General features: G+C 41.9%; 1 protein-coding gene across 1 annotated transcript in view; it reads right to left on the bottom strand.

Moving 5' to 3' along the window:
* The window catches only part of Efcab3 (EF-hand calcium binding domain 3), a 362,829-nt gene that overhangs the window by 88,547 nt on the left and 261,197 nt on the right, over window positions 1-13,085 (bottom strand). The window contains exons 127-134 of the mRNA XM_087909544.1: window positions 12,966-13,019; window positions 11,898-12,002; window positions 9,027-9,080; window positions 6,535-6,639; window positions 5,572-5,625; window positions 4,784-4,888; window positions 4,147-4,200; window positions 3,558-3,662 (exon numbers count right to left, since the gene is read on the bottom strand). Coding sequence (XP_087765670.1) covers window positions 3,558-3,662; window positions 4,147-4,200; window positions 4,784-4,888; window positions 5,572-5,625; window positions 6,535-6,639; window positions 9,027-9,080; window positions 11,898-12,002; window positions 12,966-13,019 — 636 coding nt within the window. The remainder of the gene's footprint in view (window positions 1-3,557; window positions 3,663-4,146; window positions 4,201-4,783; window positions 4,889-5,571; window positions 5,626-6,534; window positions 6,640-9,026; window positions 9,081-11,897; window positions 12,003-12,965; window positions 13,020-13,085) is intronic.

Raw genomic sequence — 13,085 nt, forward strand, 5'->3', positions numbered from 1 at the left:
GTCCTTTGTCTCTCTTTCAGCATTTACCTGCTATCTGACTCCGTGTTTTTATTATTAAGACAAATTAGAATTCATAACACACACACACACACACACACACACACACACACACACACACTCCTAAAGGAAAAAGAAAAAAGGTCTTAAGCTTTGCATCTGATGCTCACTCCCCTCTCCAGACTTGTTCTGTTTACACGTTCTACCAGCAGACCCATGAATCAGCGTAACTTGTTAGAATTGAAGATCAATGCATTTAATTTTTCACTAAAAATTATGCATATAGATGTTTTGCCTGTATGTTTTTGTCTGTGTACTGTGTGTGTAAGGCCTGAAAAGACCAGAAGAAACTGGAGTTACAGATGGTTGTGAGGAACCATGTGGGGTACTGGGAATCAAATACAAGTCCTCCATAAGAGCAACCAGTGCTCTTAACTGTTGAGCTACCACCCCAGCCCAAAGATGTAGACTATTTTAGGACAAGAAGGAAATTGGGAACTATGCACACTACTGGTATTTCTCACAATAAAGGACATTGTCACTTGTATGTAATCCCACTCTTCCTTGGGGGTTATTTCTATTCCAAATACTCCTTACAGTCAATACGGCAGACGGTGCTCTGAGAATTCTTACCACTTACAGAACGTATATATTTAAGACTTTTGTGGATCACAGGAAGGAAACCCACAGACAAAGGCGAAGAGGAATCAAGGCCAATGAAGACAGTTTGCCTCTCTTTAACCAGAGTTACACGTTGGAAGAAATAAAAAACCCCAGAGGATAAGAACAAGATTATAAGGAAGATATCTGATGGTTTTCTACATCCAATAAAGGATTTTAATTGCTATATTCAAAAGTCCAATGAATCCTAAGACAGATACATGAAAATTAATCCATTTCAAATTTCCACATCATAGCAAAGCTTCAGAACTAGTGATAAATGTACTCAAAGCAACAAGAGCGAAATGATTACTCTCCAAGAAAAGTAAGGTTTATAGCTGACTTCCCATCATGTCTAGCAATATTAGAAAGCATGACTGTAGGATATTTTAAGTGTGCTGAAAGAAAAAGACTAACTAGAATTCTATGCTCAGAGAACATATCTATCAGGAACTATAGTAAACTGTGCATGTGTGTGTATGTGTATATGTGTATGTATTGCATTTGTGTGTGTATGTGTGTATGCATGTATATGTGTATGTATGTGTTTGTGTGTATGTGCAATTGTATGTGTGTATGTATGTATGTTCATGTGTATATGTGTGTGTGTGTTTGTGATCTGTTTGTTATGTGTGTTTGTGTGTGTTTTACTCAGATAAGCTCTTGATACATATCTTAGGGTAGTCTCAAACTTGCAATCCTCCTGCCTCAGCCTCTTGAATAGGACTACAAACATATAAGCATGTGCCACATGCTAAACTGACTAAACAGATAATCGTATATCAGAAAAAGAGAGGATTTTTCAATGATATTTACTTCTGGTAGAAGAAAAATGATCCCAAAGGCAAAGTTGGTGATACAAGAAAGAACAAAAAGTTAAGAATGTGTGCATGCTTGAGTAAATCTGAATGAATAGTGGAGTTATAAAAATATTACACTACTACTTGGTCAATTTTGACTGTCAACTTGATGGGATGTAAAATCACCAGGGAAACAATTCTCTAGGCATGTCTATGAGGGGTTATCTACATTAGGTTGAGGTGGGAAGATACACCCCAAATGGGCGTTATATCCTCCCTTTGCCTGGGGTCCTGGACTGAGTTAGAAGAAAGCTGAGCACAGTCATCCATTGCTCTCTCCTTCCCGACAGTGGATGTGATTGCCTGTGCCTCCACCATACTTTTCCCGTCACAAAACACTGCACCTCCTACAGCCTAAGCCAAGGCAAACCTCCTCCCTTCAGGTGCTTTTTTCGTGTGCTCATCATAGAGATGGGACAAATAGCTAACATGGCCACTGATGCTTTTCTAAATTAAAACAGAACAGCACAGAACCAAAGAGATCAGAGCATTGACACAGAGGAGAGAAATGGAGGTAAAATGTTCTTTGGTCTTCTGTTATCCAAGAGGAAATATCTGGAGAGACAGGTTCACATCACTGCATAGCAAAGCTCAGTGCCAGGTGGGAGACTTCAGTGATGGCCGATCAAATGCTGAGGTCATCACGAAGAAGGAAGGACAGAAGAGGGTTGGATAGTAAGAGAAATCAGGAGATGGTTATGTATGCAAAGCAAAGAGACACCTAGGGACGGTAACTGTAACAATAAGAGGGCTACATTACTTGGTAATGAGAGTAAATGGACTAGAAGTCTATTTTATTACGTTTTATTTGTGTGTGTGTGTGTGTGTGTGTGTGTGTGTGTGTGTGTGTATGTGTGTGTCTTAGTTACTATTCTATAGATGTGATAAAATCCCACGACCAAGGCAGTTTACAGAAGGATGCATTTAACTGGGGGCTTGCTTACAGTTCCAGAGGGTGAGTTATGACCTTCATGGCAGGGAGTGTGGCAGCTGGCCTAGTGCTGTAGCTGTACCTGAGAGATCAAATCTAACCATAAGCTGTAGGCAGAGCAAATGGGACTGGGCCTGGCATGGGCTCTTGAAACCTCAAAGCCTAGGCCCAGTGACACACCCACTCCAACAAGGCCATACCCCTTCTAACAAGGCCACACCTCTTCCAAGAAGGCCACACCTCCCAAACCTTCCCAGACAGTTCCACTAACTGAGAACCAAACATTCAAACATAAGTGCCCTGGGGGGGTGTTTTCTCATTCAGACTACCACAGTGTATATGTGTGCAGTGTGTATGTGTTTATGTGTGCACACAGGTCACAATACCTATGTAGATGTCAGAGGACAACTTGTGGGAGTCTTTCTCTCCTGTCTGTTCCTTTCAAAGAGAAGATAAAATATTGTAGCTTAAAACTGCTGCTCTATCAAAGAGTTGAGGCTAGGAAGGAATCCTGTGGGCAGTGCCAAAATAGAGGAAGAACAACAAGGAAGCATATATTTCAAGGTACAGTACAGTTAATGACACAGCCATTAATGTCCACAGTACAGTACATTAATGTCCACAGCCTTTGGAGGACACTGGGATGAAGAGACTGATATGAAGAGCAAACCCTTCACTGTAATAGGCTATCTTCAGTGTCCCTCAAGTAAAGACGAACATCCATAGCTCATTCTAGCGTATATATCATATATATCAAAATTAATGAAAATATACTAAACCAAAATATGCTCTCACATGGATGGAATTCTTCAAGACTAAAAAATATCAGCCAGGTGGTGGTGGATCACACCTTTATTCCCAGCACTTGGGAGACAGAGGCAGGAGGATCTCTGTGAGTTCAAGGCCAGCCTGGTCTACAAAGCGAATTCTAGGACAGTCAAGGCTACACAGAGAAATTTTCTCTCAAAAAAAAAAAAACCCAACCAACCAACCAAACAAAGATAAAAAATATTATATCAGTATCAAAACAGATGCTGCTCGCAGAAGCCTCAGGTCTGAGCACCGGGAGCAAGAGTCCCTGGAAGGTCTGATTCCAGCTGCACGCTTACCATCAACTGGAAGGTTTTCTGATAGATCTTTTAGTTTCTCGTCTGAGAGCTTGATTTTCAAGTTTTCCAAAACATTTTCTAAGTTATTGACATCAATTGTCCCACCTAAGGACAAGAATCAGGAATACAGAAGAAATTTAATAACTTTCCCTGAAAAAGAAAATTTCATTTATCCCCCTTAGATCACGGTTGTCAGCAAGAGTGTCAGTAGCCCAGACGTTCATCTTCACAGAAGGGGACAAATGGGAAAAGAACTGAAAATGTTCTTGCTGGTAGAGAGGAAAATTCTAGCAAGTACAAACTCACTGTCCTACCATGCACAGTGTAGGGCTTAGTGAAACTCCCCACAAAATAATAGCCTGTTCATTATTTCATATTTTTATGTGTAACCAGTTTTCAATTTGATTTTTTTTTATCAAAAGCTAATCTTAACAGCAAAATGAAAAATTGGTTGGAAAATTCAGACATGAAGATAGGGGAGTGAGTGTGGGATAAGTGTGGGAGAGGGTGGTCCCCACAAGAGGACACAGCCAGTTACAGGTGTGAGTCAAGGGCCCTTATTCATCTTTCTTCTCACCATGCCCCTTACCTTCGAAGGATTTCAGACAGTCTATCAACCTGCTTTCATATATAGTTTCATCATCTGCAAAACAGGGGCACACACACATCACAGCCGTCAGAAGGACAGTACAAAGCTGCTGTCTCAGCCGGGCGCTTTTCAGTGATTTGCCTTATAAATAGTTTGATATTTTGAATCCCAAGAGTTCAAAGGCAAGGAATCGAGAAAAATTTCAGAGCATACATGTAACTGGATGGAAATAACTGTCTAATAACCTGTTGCCACATTGTACAAGAGTACAAACACATCTTTCCTCCGCTTCTCTTACTTTCCTCTCGCCCACTTTCCTGCTCCTGCCATCCTCACCTCCTCCTTACACTTACAAAGTTAACTTTCATTGGAAGGGATAATGGAACAAAATAATGGTTTCCATCCTCAATCATAGGAAATAAAGAAAATTAGAGTTGCTGACACTCAACGAAAGGACAAAATTATTCTTTCTGGGGCAAGAACAAGGTCATATTAAAAACTGTTGACAGTTCTTAAAAACAACAGCAACAACAACCAGGTCACAGTCAATTATCCCAGCAGATAAAAGTTTGTTTTAAAGTGTCTCAACACCCGACCTGACTTTCCCTTATATTCTAACAATGTTTGAAAAACTCACCATCAATTGGTAGACCGCTCATCAGTAATAAGTGTTCTTTAGGTGTCAGTGTTATTCCAGCGGCTTCTACAAAATTTTTCACATCTTTGACACCAACCTTCCCTCCTTCAAAAAGCAGAAATGGTAAGTATAGTCTGCAGTACTGACAGGCATCGAAATAGCAGAAGAAGGTGGAAGGAAACTGTTCATGTTCTTCTATCACAGCATGTAACTGTGAGAACTCAGAGGCACGGAAAGGCTCCAAAGCAGAATAAATGACCGGAGACAATTAGAATATGTTCCTTTCATTCTGGGGAGGGAAACTCTTTTATTACACTTAAACAAATGATTTATCTGTTGTATGTGCCTGTATGGGTGTGTTCATGGGCGCATGTATATATGCAGGTGCATGTGGGCATGGAGGCCAGAGGTCTCCTCAACTGTGGGGTCAGACACCTTGTGTTTTGAGACAGTGCCTCTCAGTGGTTTGGAGCTTATCCATTATGCGAGGCTGGCTGACCAGTAAGCCCCAGGGATCCACCCATCTTCACCTCCCCAATGCTGAGATTAAAAGGGCATGTCAGCACAACTTGTTATTAATGTAGGTGCTGGGGATTGAACTCAGGTCTTCATGCTTGTGTGTCAACAGAACCCTTGGGACATCTGGATGAGAAAGCAGAACACCGACAAGTCTCCAGCATTCTGTTTATATGCCTCCTGAGTTTGTGAGTTTATTTACGTAGTAATGAAAAGGTATGAGGATAGCATTAAGATGTAGGGTTTTAAACTTCACATAACTTTTAACTTGCCTACAACCGAGTTCACATCTGCTAATACTTTTTTCAGAGGGATACTTCGATTAGCTGTAATACAGAACATAAACAATTAAGATGATGACATACAACTTAGAAAGATTATAAATTAGGATTTGATAAAAGCCTATAAATTTTACTAATCTATTTGTGTTGACCTTAAGTTTATATTTTCTGCTTTGAATGCTGGAGCCCTCATTAGTAAGAAAGACCTTGGACTGTGGCCATTCTCTTGAGCACAGGGTCTGGCTATGATAAATATCGTGTCTTCATGGTACTTATGTAGCATGTCTTGGACTTTAAATGCCTTCTAAGAATGGTAATGATACCATTCAAGAGGTGTGCTCCCTTTTCCCATGTTTGTGAATGTGTGTTTATACCTCACATTTAATGCAGCTGCTGAGCTAGATGCTTCCTACACCCCATCTCTTTCTGATATGCTGTCCCCTAACATTTCCCACGTCTGTATTTATCTCATGCATGGACACCTTAGGAAATATTAATGGGGTTCCACTACTTCCCACTGTAGATTTTTCTCTCCTGATTATTTCTGGCTATCTTTGTGGTTCACTTTCTTTTATCCCTGCTCCCATTTTCTCTTTTCCCTACAAGTCCCTGGCCTGCTGGGGTCTTAGCACTGGGGGGTGGCATGATGACTTCAGATTACTAAAAAAAATGACAAAAGACAGTATTTCTTATTTTCAGACCAAATTCTTCTCCATAAATAGTATTTAAAATTCTCAGATCAATCTAATTGTAGAAGTCAGAGAGAGTGTGTATGTGTGTGGGGGCCCTGGAACTTACTAAACAGAGAGGCCTTGGACTTCTAATGATTCTCCTGCCTCTGACTCCCAAGTGCTGAGGTGCGCATCAGCAAGCCCGTTTAATCTTAGAAGTTCTTATACCTAATCTCAAGATTCTGCCCCCAACATCCAAAGGCAGCATGGTCCCCATGCTCACCACTAGCAGCCTGCTTCTTCATCACACTTCTCAATTCCTTGTTTTTGAGTTTGAGTCCGATGTTCAGGAAAAGTGTCTTCAGCTTGTTGGGATCAACCCTTCCACCTGGAAAAAAATGTCAGAAAAATGAGAAAATCCCCCATCCAGACAGAAAGACTTGCTAAATTAGAGTAGCTTTCAACAGGCCTGGCTGCCGTTAAGAGTTAATTAGTCTGTTTGTGATGGCACACGTCTTTACTCCTAGCATTTTGGAGGCAGAGGCAGGTGGAGCTTTATGTGTTTGAAGCCAGCCTGGTCTTCATAGGATGTTCCAGGCCAGTCAGCACTTCATGGTGAGACTCTGTCTCAAGAAAGAAAGGAAAATAAATATACAAAAAAAATCAGAAAGTTATTTGAAAATGGTTTAGCAATCATGGTCTTGTGAAGTTTTCATAACTGTTGGGCTATGAATTCCACTTCTCACAGAAAAAGGTCATGTCAATGTGCTACATCCACAGCTGTCACGCCAGTGTAGCAGAAATGCTGACTGGGCAGGCAGGTGTTGCCGGAGGATTGAAATCTGTGTTTCTTGGAGCTGTGTTCCAGGTGGTTCCTTGGCAATCAGTTGTGGTGTAATGCCACCTGAGTCGCCATTTGTACTGACTCGACTTGGAGCCATATGTGTGTCTTTTTCTTTGTTTTTGTGTTCTTTGTGATCCTTGCATATTGCTAACAGATCAGACTAATCCAGGCAGTTGCGGATACAAACAAGACTGCTGAGGACATTTTTGAGCTCTGCCCCACCATTCATTAAAGCCTTAAAAGAAGTAGCCAGTTCTGGGAATTGGCAGGGTCATCATTAGGATAATTCCTTGATGATGTGGAACAGAAGGAGTTAATTTTACCAGGAAAAACCTTAGAAGCCTTAGGCATTTGCCTGGGAAGTATGTGCAATTGTAAACAGAAGGCCTATGAAACCTTTCTTGTGGGAAGAAAAAGACCTAACCTAAGCTGACAACATCTGAGCCTGAGAATTGAGAAGGGAGGAAAGTTGAGGTTAGTGATATGGAATGAGTTTCAGAGAGGTTCGAGACTATGTCTTAGAAATTTCCTAGCAGAAAGCTTTCCCAGGGAGATAGTAGTCTTTTTCTTTCTCACCCAGGCACACAAGGTCACTTAGCTCAAACCAGCCAGCCACTTGGTACAAGCTGATAAAGATAGTCTAGCTCAAGGGCAATAGCCTCTCTGAAGGCAAGAAAAAAGAGTTTATTTTACAAAATATGAGAGAGCAGAAGTCCTTGTACCCAAGTCAAAGCATCTTCAAAGATTCTTTTTGTAAACTGTTTTATGCTGTTCTTTTCTGTTTTATGATCTGATGATGTATGCCTTTGCCAAGTTCTGTGATTGTAAAAAATATATAATCCTACACTGAAAAAAGGAAAATCGCAGCAGCATTCTCAAAAACATTGAGGGTGGTCTGTCTGTCATTCCTCCGCCGTATCCTGAAATCTCCTGTCCTTCGTCCTGTTCCCCCGTGGTCTGAGTGGCTCCCCTGAGCCGGTCCGTGGCACCAATGGGAGAATGGTGAATGTACATCATAGTTTTTATTATAATCAATAAATCCAAACTCCAAACAGCCATCTTCGGAGTTTAAACACCTACTTAAGTGGGTGCTATTGAGCAAACTTTTGTTCCCCAGAAAAATTTAGTTACATGTAATCATTATTAAAGATGATCACAGTAAGAAAAGCTGCTTTTGAATTGGGTGGAGTTGTGGCATCATCTAACTTAGAGAAGTCAAAGTTGCTGTAGTGAAAACAGTCATGTCATGAGCAGAAAGAGTGATCCTGTGATTACCACTGCCATTCCACAGGCAGCAAGTGTGTAAGAAGCAGTGAATTTCAAACACATTCATTCCTTGGTCAGGTGGATGGATGGGTATTTCGGATCGGGGATATCTTAACTCCATGTAATTCAGTATTAAGCATCATTTTAAAATTGTAACTCTTATTCAAGTCAGTTACTTCATCTACAGCCACAATCATTTCCTCTAGCACTGGAAGAAAGAGACTGTTAGACAAGATGACCAGGACTCTGGTGTCATTAATGCAAATTTCCAATGGGATCATTGTGACCTATGCAATGTTGATATTTTAATTATATGTGGCTTGAAAACATGGAGTGGTTATGACCAGATAACTGGAATCTGAGTTGTAGTAGTTTCTGAACTGGTCATTTAAATAAATGGCAGCTCAAATGCTGAGCATTGTAGTGGCTGTACCCAGTACAGTGATGGTCAAGCTCTCATGAGATCTGTCCAAGGCACCCAGAAATAAAGTTGGGCATTCAAGGCTGATTCCTCTGAGCGTGCTGCTGACCAAACTTACATGCCATCTATGAAACAAAGATCAAAGTGATCAATACATAGAATAGGTTCCCGAAGAATCACGACCATAATCTAGGAGGAAATCTCAAACCGGCCTTTATACTACTTCCACACATTTGCTACTCGCCTTTGAAACCCCTCAGGCTGGACAGGAGTCGATTTCGGAAAACTTTGTTATTTTCTGTAGTAAAGAAAAGAAGTTACAGTTCAGGACTGAGAATGCCTTGGTGAATACAGGGCTAGACTTTTTGTTCTGGGACTGACCTTAGGGAGTGGATCCTCTTCCACCGTCATGATGGCACAGAGCGAGTGTCCGGGGTAGCGGTGGGAGTCCGAGCACACATGCCCGGGCTTTGCTACACACTGGCTTTGGGGCCTTAAGCAGATCTAGGCCTCTGTTTCCTTCACTGTAACACCGTGGTCAGGCGCCATTGCTGTGTGTGGTGAGGATGGCTCCTGAACACCATTAGGACTAAGCAAATGCCATGTGTTGTTGACTGGTCTATCGACACCTCCGCCTCCAAGACAAATACTGGCTTATACATGAGAGCTGGGACTCACACACACACCATTCTTACCTGTTTTCTTTTCCATCTTCAAATATTATTCTTAACAAAGATTTATTTAACTTTACCTTTTATGTGTATGAGTGTTGGACTGCATGTATGTCTGTGGGCCACTTGCTTGCTGGTGTCCTGGGGGACCAGGAAGGGTGTCAGGCTTCCTGGAGTTAGAATGACAGATGGCTGTGAGCTCCCTGATGTGGGTGCTGAGAACCATACCTGCGTCCTCTACAAGAGCAGCAACTGTTCTTAACCACAGAGTCATCTCTCCAGCCCCTTAAATTAGTTTTAAAATATATTTATTTATTCTTTGAGAATTTAATATATGTATATATTGTGTTTCAATCATATTTATTCCCCAAGTTTCCCCTATATTTTCTTCCCAACTTCATGTCTTCTTAAAAGATATTTAATTTTTGTGTGTGCACAAGCACAATACACACGTGTGTATGAACACACATACATACATGTGTGCATGCCCATGCTTTGTGGGTGCCCCTAAAGGCCAGAAGATGGAGCAAAATCCTTTGGACTTGGAGTTACAGGAGCTGTGAGCTGTCTGATGTGGATGCCGGGAACCAAATTCAAGTCTTCTGACAGAACAGCAGTTACTCCTAACTGCCGAGCCGGTTCCTAATCCCATCCCCATTTAAAATTGTCCACTGACTCCAATTAGTGCTTCCCCTATAAGAATGGACATAGGGTCCCACTCTGGAGCAACCTACCAGGGACCACATTCCTAAAGAAAACAGAATCCCTTAGCAGCCACCAAGTGTCCATAGCTTCTCAGCCAGGGGAGGGGACTGCTGTGTCTCTTTCCCATCCATGTAGGAACTTTGCTCTCATGCAGGTAACCAGAGCTGCTGTGGGCTCTGAGTGCAATGGTCCTGCCATGTTCACTGCAGCCCTCCCCTACTTCTGGCTCACGCAATCTTTCCATCCATGCTTCCTTGATGTTCTTAGTCTTTTTCCTTTTCTTTCAGCTAGAGTCTTGCAGTGCATCTCAGACTTGCCTTGAACTCTGGAGTCTCTTACTGCAGCCTCCCATGTGTTGGGACAGTTCCTACTTTTGAAGCCTTCCATCCCTCTTTTCTACCACATATTCTGTCTTTTGCTTTCACTTATTTCACTAGTAACCTGTGACATGGCCAGGGTCTAAGAGGCAGTGGCAAGTGTTTTCTTAGCCCTTAATGACAAGGCTCATATTTGAAGGCTTTACTAACTTCCAAACTGGCGTAAATATATGGAAAAGTTAATTTCTTAGCACCTGACACAAGAATTACTTACAGAAGTAGGCATTTGTTGAGAAGGCTCTTAAAAAGAGATCTGCTTTTTAATTTTATGTGTATGAGCATTGTGTGCCTGTGTGCCTAGCATCTGCAGAGGCCTGAAGAGGTACTGGATCCCCTGAAACTAGAGTTACAGATGGCTATAAGTCATCATGTGGGTTCTGGGAATGGAACACAGGTCCTCTGCAAGGGCAATATTGATGGAAAAGGGAGAGAAATTTGGCCTACTCTCAAGCAGTGAGAATAAAAACAGAACCTTTGAGGATTTAGCGTGGGTGGAGGGGTAAAAGGTGAGGAAGGGGCAGGTTTTAGTAGCAGGATGTAGGAAAGAACCTCAGAGAGGCCAGGGGTTCCTCCAGGACCTCTAGTGCACTGGGGTCAAAGATGCCGCCTCCCCTCCCTGCACTGAAAAGTCAGCAGGGATGTTTTTCTTTCTTCTCGACAGTGGTTTTGTGGAAGAGTTTTTGAGAACTAAGGTCTGTATCCGAAGCGTCACAGGAGCAACGAAGACTGTTTATGAGGAGGGCTGGAGGGTGGGTACAGGCGACATTTCAACACACATCATTTCAAAATATACCCTTCAGAGGCTGGGGAGAGGGCTCAGTGGTTAAGCGCTTGCCATGTGCAGCAAGAACAGAATTTAGGGTCCCCAGAGCTCACACAATGCAGGTGTGGGTGGCAGCCCACTTGTAATTCCAGCCTTGGAAAGCAGAGACGGGGTCTCCCAGCAAGCTTACAGTGAGCCAGTTAGGCCTGTGAGCCCTGGGTTTGCTGGAGAGCTTGCCTCAAGGAATGGGGTTGAGGGGGACTCACAGCATCAACCAGGGCTCCACATGCACGCAAATACACACCCACACACTGTGCCTACACACACTGAAAAACCAATGCCTGGCACACACGCACACCCACACACCGTGCCTACACACACTAAGAAACCAATACCTGCCACATGCACACACACACACATGCATGCACACCCACACACTGTGCCTATACACACCAATAAACCAATGTCACACACACACACACACACACACACACACACACACACACACACAAACGGAAAGAGGAAAAAATAACATAAGTTCCAAAGAGCAGAATCATAAGACCAGTTAGCTTCTGGAGGTCACAGCAATGCTAACTCACCATCAAATGGCAGCGTCTCCAGCAGGTTCACATACTCTCTGTCGTTGAGTTGGATCCCTATCTCTCCAACAGTGCTCTTCAGGTCACCTACACTGATCTTCTCTCCTTTGAGATGACAGAACACTTACAGGTGAAAATTTTAAGAACTGGTTAACTTATTTAAAAAATATTTATTCTGTGTATGTGTGTGCACATGTGTGTACTCATGCATATGGAGGTCTGAGGATAGCTCTTGTATGTCAGTTCTTTCCTTCAACACTAGTCCTCGGGACTGAACTAAGGTCACCAGGCTTGCTTGGCACATAGCTTTCCCCACTGGGCTGGCCTGATAATTTAATTCAAAAAATGGTATTTGTAAGAACATGTTATTAACCAATATGACTTATGATATGTCTTTTAAAAATAGTAGTCATATGGCTGTAATTTCATTTTGGAGTTAAGGAGAAGAGACAAGATGGGACACGCAAATGCAAAGTGACAAAGTGACAACAGAACCCGGAGCAAACCTTCCCTTGTAATAGTAACATAACAAAGGCATTCTCAGTGTTAGGGGATGGCATGCAGAATTCAATCTAGGCTACCAATGGGATATTGAGTTGCCAGCAGAAATACTGACTTATAAAACTGATCACACAGAAAAACATCTTGAGCTTTCCAAAACGTTATCTATTTTATTAACATGCTTATTTGAAATTTAGCTATTTATATGTAGGAAAGAAATACTTATAAACGAAAAAGGACTTGCTCTAGCCATGGTGGCTCACATCTTTAGCCCAGAATGGAGGAGGGAGAGGCAGGCAGATTTCTGTAAACTCCAGACCAGCCTGGTCTACACAGTGAATTCCAGGACAGCTAGGATGACACAAAGAGACCCTTTCTCACAAAACAAACAAAAACAGCAATAAAAAAGGGTAAGTCTTGTGGCTTATTTTGAATACATAAATTATTGAATAAATTTAATCTGACAAATAATTGAGTAAAATGACTATGCTGATATCAACAATATACTGGGGGAATATTTAAGATACATATTTATAGCATTTTCATATCAGTATTAGAGAAACTCACCCTTGAAATCTTTCAATTTTGGCACAATATTTTTCACATTAACCTTTCCACTATCTGCAAGAAAATCACAGAGCAACAGTGAGGATCTTTCCTCCTTTCCCAACTAGGACACTGGCATCA

This window comes from Myodes glareolus, chromosome 9 (assembly GCF_982192425.1).
Source record: "Myodes glareolus chromosome 9, mMyoGla1.1, whole genome shotgun sequence".
In the NCBI taxonomy this organism is placed as follows: Eukaryota; Metazoa; Chordata; class Mammalia; order Rodentia; family Cricetidae; genus Myodes; species Myodes glareolus.